We start from the raw sequence: 8852 nt of genomic DNA on the forward strand, positions 1-8852 counted from the left end.
AACAATCTCTCAATGCCAAGTTGCAGGCGTTAATAAAGAACAAGAGGCCATCTCATCTGCATACCATAAGTTAAAGAAAATAAAATAACAAAAGTAATTTGTTGACAGGAAAGTTTGTTAACAGTAAATTTGTAAAGAAATACAAAGTCGTTAATAAATTAAATTTATATTGTACTTTGATTCAGATTTAATTAATTATTTATTAATGGTGATGTCCAGACATATAACTATTAATGTTGCTAATTTTCAAGGACTTCAAGTTTAATGTATAATTATTTTTTGTTTAATAGTATTGCTCAAGGGACTTTACAATCAAGAGATGGGTCAGTGTTGCAGGCAGTGTTTTCAATTTAGATGTTTCTTTAGTCGTTTGATAGAGGGATATTTTTAACGTTAGATGATTAACACATCTGAAAACTTACTCAAGATTTTCAAACAGTTTGAATACTATAAAACCCGAATAAGCGATTATTTACATGTGAGTCTGTTAAATTGGACTTACTGTTAGATTGTTAGACGGTTTGTCTGTTATTGTCAGCTAATTAGTTCAGTGTTGTAAGTTTTGCGTGTGTGATTGCGAAGTACGAAAGAAAAATGATTAAATAAATGAAAATTTTGTTTGACGTTATTTATACCTATTAAATCTATCACTAGATACACAAAACCAAGAAAACAGACAAACTAATGTTTGATGAAACACGTAGTGTGTTCCACCACTAGAAAATTCTTCCTTATGCTTATAGGCCATTGTTTCCTAATTTATTATTATATTAGTATAATGTACTTCCTTACTTTAATTTCAAAGAAACTGGGACTTATAAAAATTGAAGATATAGAAATGAAACTAAAAGAACACACCTAAGAATAGAACCAACTACAACCTCATCAGTTATAACTTTATCTTAACTTAGTCTTAGCAGCTTTGAAAAATACAAACCGTGGTTCATGCAAAAACACCAGCTTTTAAATTACTTAGTATCAACTCATTCGAATTTGTCTTATAAATGCTTGAAATGCTTTTCACCATGAGTTGCTAAAACTTACTTGGTAACTGCCACATGCAAAACAATGGTTTGTTTCTCTACGTTTATAAGGGTTAAAATTTATTGATAGCCGTTAAACACGTTCGAATCTTACCAACCAAAACCTTAAGTTACGTGTCAGTAATATTACCCTCATTACTACTTCCCTATAGCTTTTTACCTGTTGTATAATGTGATGGGTCTCACGCCACGCGTGGGTGTTGCAGGAGTCTGTCTCTTAAGTGATCGGTGTGCTGGTCACACTGAACGAGTCTCTTCCACTGGACAGTGTCACTATGAGCTCAGTCAAGTTCCTAGTGGTAAGTACTATAGCGAATCTGAAACTTACAAGCCAAATATAAATAGTACAGACCAATCATAGCTGACAATAGGACTTTTTTAGCTGTCCACGTAAAGGAGTTGTTTGGACGTGATATAGACAATACATTTTGTACGTACCGTACACCAGTTAACTACTTTACTTGTATGTTATCTCTTCTTTAAGTTCAACCAAAGAATATTCTATTAAACGAGTTAAGTTTTTAAGTGAGCAAACTCTCAGTCGCTTTCATATAAATTATATGTCTATCATTAAGTTTCATATCTATTTAAGAAACGCACTTTGATACGGTAGATAGAGTGATTAGTTGTTAATGCCTACTATATAGAAATATATTTTTAGTTTTCTTTACGTTAAACACTCCTTATATAATTATTGGTGAAAGAAAAACTTACTAAATTCAAGAAACCTGTCTCTTTAGACAATAAATGAAAATATAATTTTCATACGTTCTCTGACTCGTAACTTTAAGAGATAGAAAGAAAAATCTTCATAAAAAACACAGAAAAACATGTCTTTTATTTAAAATTCTATGGTGAGATTTTTAACTTGAGAAAATACACACAAACAAGTAGTTATTAGTTTTACAGAAAACCTAGTGATAGGCACTTATACTTCAGAAAAACACGCTAATATAAACAGCTATCATAGCTATTAATATAACCTAAAAACTAGTGGTATCTTCATGTGAGAAAAACACACATAGCTGTTAAAACAACATAAAACTGGTGGTAAGTATCTTCATGTGAGGAAAATACACATAGCTGTTAAAACAACATAAAACTGGTAGTAATTATCTTCATGTGAGAAAGCACACATAGCTGTTAACACAACATAAAACTGGTAGTAATTATCTTCATGTGAGAAAGCACACATAGCTGTTAAAACAACATAAAACTGGTAGTAATTATCTTCATGTGAGAAAGCACACATAGCTGTTAACACAACATAAAACTGGTAGTAATTATCTTCATGTGAGAAAGCACACATAGCTGTTAAAACAACATAAAACTGGTAGTAATTATCTTCATGTGAGAAAGCACACATAGCTGTTAACACAACATAAAACTGGTAGTAATTATCTTCATGTGAGAAAGCACACATAGCTGTTAAAACAACATAAAACTGGTAGTAATTATCTTCATGTGAGAAAGCACACATAGCTGTTAACACAACATAAAACTGGTAGTAATTATCTTCATGTGAGAAAGCACACATAGCTGTTAACACAACATAAAACTGGTAGTAATTATCTTCATGTGAGAAAGCACACATAGCTGTTAAAACAACATAAAACTGGTAGTAATTATCTTCATGTGAGAAAGCACACACAGCTGTTAAAACAACATAAAACTGGTAGTAATTATCTTCATGTGAGAAAGCACACATAGCTGTTAAAACAACATAAAACTGGTAGTAATTATCTTCATGTGAGAAAGCACACATAGCTGTTAACACAACATAAAACTGGTAGTAATTATCTTCATGTGTGAAAGCACACATAGCTGTTAACACAACATAAAACTGGTAGTAATTATCTTCATGTGAGAAAGCACACATAGCTGTTAAAACAACATAAAACTGGTAGTAATTATCTTCATGTGAGAAAGCACACATAGCTGTTAACACAACATAAAACTGGTAGTAATTATCTTCATGTGAGAAAGCACACATAACTGTTAACACAACATAAAACTGGTAGTAATTATCTTCATGTGAGAAAGCACACATAGCTGTTAACACAACATACAACTGGTAGTAATTATCTTCATGTGAGAAAGCACACATAACTGTTAACACAACATAAAACTGGTAGTAATTATCTTCATGTGAGAAAGCACACATAGCTGTTAACACAACATAAAACTGGTAGTAATTATCTTCATGTGAGAAAGCACACATAGCTGTTAACACAACATAAAACTGGTAGTAATTATCTTCATGTGAGAAAGCACACATAACTGTTAACACAACATAAAACTGGTAGTAATTATCTTCATGTGAGAAAGCACACATAACTGTTAACACAACATAAAACTGGTAATAATTATCTTCATGTGAGAAAGCACACATAACTGTTAACACAACATAAAACTGGTAGTAATTATCTTCATGTGAGAAAGCACACATAGCTGTTAACACAACATAAAACTGGTAGTAATTATCTTCATGTGAGAAAGCACACATAGCTGTTAACACAACATAAAACTGGTAGTAATTATCTTCATGTGAGAAAGCACACATAGCTGTTAACACAACATAAAACTGGTAGTAATTATCTTCATGTGAGAAAGCACACATAGCTGTTAACACAACATAAAACTGGTAGTAATTATCTTCATGTGAGAAAGCACACATAGCTGTTAACACAACATAAAACTGGTAGTAATTATCTTCATGTGAGAAAGCACACATACCTGTTAACACAACATAAAACTGGTAGTAATTATCTTCATGTGAGAAAGCACACATAGCTGTTAACACAACATAAAACTGGTAGTAATTATCTTCATGTGAGAAAGCACACATAACTGTTAACACAACATAAAGAAACAGTGGTACGTAAATATTTTCACGTGAGAAAAACATACACATCTGTCAACAAGATATTGAAAAACAACAACAGTGGTAAGTATCTTTACGTGAGAATAACTCATCAATGTTATGTAGTACAATATATCGTTGTGAGTACTTTAACGTAAAAACTGGTGTTATATAATTGAAAACACAGCAGTATCTTCGTATAATAAAAGCCTCACGGTTTGTTGTATTGTATTATATATAGAGTGTAACATCTGTTACATAACAGAGTATCCTGTAGTAAGCATATTCATAAGAAGAAATTAACATAGTGTAATACATAATAGTTTGTTACCCTACCTACGTATATTTAGGTCAGAACGTTTTATTTAATTAACCTGGTGTAACCTACGTAAAATGGTTACACAGCCGATGTTTATGATTATGTCAGCTAAGAGTATGTCATACAGGTTACCTATCTTTGTTAACCTCAAGTTATGTGATACCTTATTCAATCGTACCTGGTGTAGGACATTTTCTTCAGTTACTTGTTACTCATTTAAATGCTTTCTGTAACACCCCTAGAATGATTTTTCTGCTGGTGTATAGGTAGTTACGTAAGACGCCTTCTTCAGTTAAATATTAATAATGTAAGACATCACTTTTTGTTGCAACCCATATAAGATAGTTAGTTTTTGGATAAAGGCAATTTCAGCGAAATAAAACACTCTTCATTGGTTAAAGGTAGTTCACGTGACTCACTCTTCATTGGTTAAAGGTAGCTCACGTGAATCACTTTTCAATGGCTAAGGGTAGCTCACGTGACTCACTCTTCATTGGTTAAAGGTAGCTCATGTTAATCACTTTTCATTTGTTAAAAGTAGCTCACGTGAATTACTTTTCATTGGCTAAAGGTAGCTCACGTTAATCAATTTTCATTAGTTAAAGATAGCTCACGTGAAGCGCTTTCCATTGGTTAAAGATAGCTCACGTAGGATGTTCTATTTACGAAAAATAATTTTCTTTATCCATGTTTCTTCTAATTCAACATTCTTCTCTTACTAAATGTGAACTTCTTAGAAAATTTCCAAATCAATGTACATCCGTGTAAGACATTTATTTAGCTAAATGTCACTCAATCAAATTTTCTTCAGTTAAATTATTCTTTGTAGAGCACTTGTTTAGTTGTAAGAAGCCCAACCAGTGACTAGAGCGCTTGACTCGCAATCTGAAGATCGTGGGTTCGAATTCCCTTTACCGAACATGGTCGCTCTTTCAGCAGTGAGGGCATTGTAACGTGACGGACAATCCCAATATTCATTCGTCAAAGAGTAGCCCAAGAGTTGGCGGTGGGTAGTATTGACTTGTTACTTTTTTTTGGTATATCACTGCTAAATTAGTGGTGGCTATCGCAGATAGCTCTCGTGTAACTTTGCACGGATTTCAAAAGAAACGAAACTAAACTTTTGTAGTTGAAGTAAACTACTTACGTTGATACAAGTAGCCTAACGTAGAAAACCTCATATAGTTATTATGTTCGTTCGTCCTCGTGTAAGGCACTTGTGTTCGATCGTTGGTAGTCCACATCTTTAGATAATTATATGCGTTCCTCTCACAGATTATGTTTCTTTACATTTGCTTTGTAACAAACTTTTCCACATATTTAATTAAATACCTTGTTTCTGATGGCTTTTGTCTACACAGTTTGTTACACATTTTTAGAACATCACGTGTGTTAGCGACAATAATATACATTCACTTTTCAAGTGACCGAGACAAGAACATTCTAAAATTTGCCCCTTGTGTGTTTAATTAACTTAGCTCTAAATTTCTTCCAGTGAAACTGCGTTTGTGTTTTCTTATAGCAAAGTCACATTGGGCTCTCTGCTGAGTCCATCGAGGGGAATCGACCCTCTGATTTTAGCTTTGTAAGTCTAGCGGGGAACCCAATGAAGCTACACAGTAAGGAAAATTGATTATTCTCAAAATAGGTCGGCTTGCTTTCTCTCTGGTCATTCGTTCAAAGTTAGGAACGGCGGCATGAAACCTTTATAGTTTTTTTTTCCATAAATACAATATACTTTTATTGTCTTTGTTTATACGAATCAGTTTTCGAGTAAGATGTATAAATACATTTAGAATTGTAGTTAAAAATAAATACACAAATTCTATAAACACAATTATAAACAAATGAACAGGAAAAATCCAGCAAATCAGGAATGCTGAACTAATTTCCCTGAAATGGGCCGAAGAGCGCCCTGAAGGTTCACCCATTATAACCACTCACACTACTGTACAGTAGCGTGTTCTCTGTCTGTCAATGAGTAGACACTAAAGTGACGTCGGATAAAGGATGTTTCTATTTGCAATTTATACTGTTGTGACGTTAGAAAACGTGCGCATGCCATGAATTACGAGAAGAATTATTCACTTTATAGGCTACAACACAGTGTGACATACGAACTTGAAAAGCAAGAAATATATATATATTTGTTGCTGTTAAATTTCGTTTTATTTACTCATGAAACGCAACACTTTCGAGAACCCCGAGGTAGTACATCTAGCTTTTAATCTTTAATAAATAATGGAAGGAACATGAACATTATATATGAAACAAGTTCTATAGGACTGAAAAAATATTTTAATATGCAACTCACGGCTCTATCATCTAATTGGGCCTTTAAATAAAATGCAAAGTAAAAAAGATAGCGTGCGTTTCCGTGTTAATAAATAGACATCAGTAAAACATAAGTATATTGGTGATAAGAATAAATGAAGGTGAAAGTTGTTCAAATTTTAAGAGTTATATCTATTAATTCATCAGATTTCATTTGTGCAGACAGGACAAACATAATGTAGGAAGGTTGAAATTACAAGGACAAGATTAATACACACAGTTGACATGATCGTTTTACCGCCAGTTTTATTCGTTCGCCCTTACACCTACGTGTCTACTAACAGGCTTCAATATGAGCCGACTGTATAGTCAAGCTGAATGAAAATTTACCATGAAAACTTATATTAGATTGCATTTCATGACACGTGTCCCTTCCTAGAGCACCTAGAATGTTTGTTTAACAACTTTTTTTTCTGCTTTATTTATATTTTGTACAGTGCTTCGTTCTGATTGCTTGTAACCGTGGGAGATCCACCAATCACAGCCATGTTGAATTTCAGCACAAGTATATAAGGTAAGTATAATTTTTTTTTCTTTGATAACAAGGTCAAACGCATTTGTTCTCATAGTATTACTGACTTCTCAGTATGAGAGAAACAAGGGAAAATACTTGAAATGACAAACACTAATTTCATTTATAATATAAACACTGTAGTTATTTGTGTGTCAAACATATCAAATCTCTTTTTATTAACCTGTTAAACATATCAGTTTTTTATTATTTATACAAAAGTCATTCATTGATGTTTAGTTGATAAGCGAAAACTGAAAGTACCTCGATTCATTTCCACCTATCCAAATAAGAACGTATGTCGAATGTACTTTTATTGTTATTGTTATTAAAGGACATGCAATCAGCGTTTATTTGATTTTGACGTCATGTTTTGAAATGAGTTACTTCTAAGGTGTTTTGAGTCCTTACAGACAGTTAGGATTTATTAAATTCGCGACGTACAATTCCGTTTCGCTCCCCTAGAGAACAAAGAAAACCAGGAAGATATTCGGCAGTATTTTGTGCCATTCATAAAGCCGTGTTTCAGACGACTTTAAAAACTTGTTAAGGACGTAATGGTTATTTTGTGATAGGTGAAAATAAAACAAGGTATTCAACTAAAACTGAGGCACAAAAACAAGGACATAAAACACGTATTAAAACATAACAATACACTTTTATAAAATACGAATTAAGGCATTATTTGTGATGAAGAAGACACAGAGGCTATCGAAACTTTAAGGTACTTTAGGTTGAACAGTAGCATACGTATTAACAAATATATCTATTACGAATCTTCGTGGTTAGTTGATAGGCCACACTAAGTACATTTTGTTTTCGCAGTGTATTACAAACCGCTGTTTATATAATTACATGTACATTTTCCATTTTTATATGTGTATACAACATAGTTTTTACTAGGATTTTCTGATTTCTCTTTAACTCAGGGCATGGGATACATTCAAGTTGGATAAATTTGTGCAACTACCTGTCACTGAAACTTCTGAATGTTGCCCATCGCTGACAGAGACTATCCAGCCAGTAGGAGGAGTCTCGAAGGCTGGACGAATTCTCGAACTTTACCAAACCAAATACGCCAAGCAAAAATTTTTTCAAACATCCTGTTTGGAAGAAGTGAGAGGGCGCCCCTGTCGTTTTCTCTCATCTCATCTGATACAACGTTCTCATTGTGTTCAAAAGTATAGCTTTACATATGCTCTGGTTAGAGAATATGGCACCGATGTCTCTTGGCGACTAGATTACATTAAAATACGAAGTGGATGTATATGTGAGATTATGAGTATTGCAATGATAATTTAAGAACACATAAGTTCGAGAGGGGAGTGTTTGGAATAAAAGTTTTTTCTTATATTTATTTTGGTAGTCAGTACTATAACAGTTTAAAACAGACTCCTATAAGTTTGAATTTAATATTCAATTTAATTCAACTATAGTGATTTATTTATCAAACTAGTTTACGAAACATATATAATCTACCTCTTGGTATTTTAAGAAGCCTGAAACACGTAGTTAGAAAATGGACAAAGCTTAGTGTCAGGCAATAGATAAACAGACACTTTAACTACATTTAAGATTAGAATCACACAGAAATGCCCATTACATATATTGTTATCAGTTGGCATGATACGTGTGTTAAGCATCTTTGTTTTCAAGTTATTTAATGTGTCAGTGGATTTGACAGTTTAACCTGTGTCTACACTCAATATTCATTACGTAAATGAATCACAAACGACAAAATAATTAAGACGTGTTTGTTTACTTGTTTTCTTGTATTAAAAC

The 8852-nt window shown here is 32.9% G+C and overlaps 1 protein-coding gene across 1 annotated transcript; it reads left to right on the plus strand.

Annotated features, from left to right (window-relative positions):
- The first annotated feature begins 1223 nt into the window (after window positions 1-1223).
- On the plus strand, window positions 1224-8411 carry LOC143248403 (uncharacterized). The gene is made up of 3 exons (XM_076496757.1): window positions 1224-1342; window positions 6997-7073; window positions 8000-8411. Exons 1-3 carry the CDS (start codon window positions 1319-1321, stop codon window positions 8370-8372), a joined length of 474 nt encoding a protein of 157 aa, XP_076352872.1. The 5' UTR covers window positions 1224-1318; the 3' UTR covers window positions 8373-8411.
- Window positions 8412-8852: the final 441 nt, after the last annotated feature.

The sequence above is a fragment of the Tachypleus tridentatus genome, chromosome 4 (genome assembly GCF_004210375.1).
Source record: "Tachypleus tridentatus isolate NWPU-2018 chromosome 4, ASM421037v1, whole genome shotgun sequence".
Classification (NCBI taxonomy): domain Eukaryota; kingdom Metazoa; phylum Arthropoda; class Merostomata; order Xiphosura; family Limulidae; genus Tachypleus; species Tachypleus tridentatus.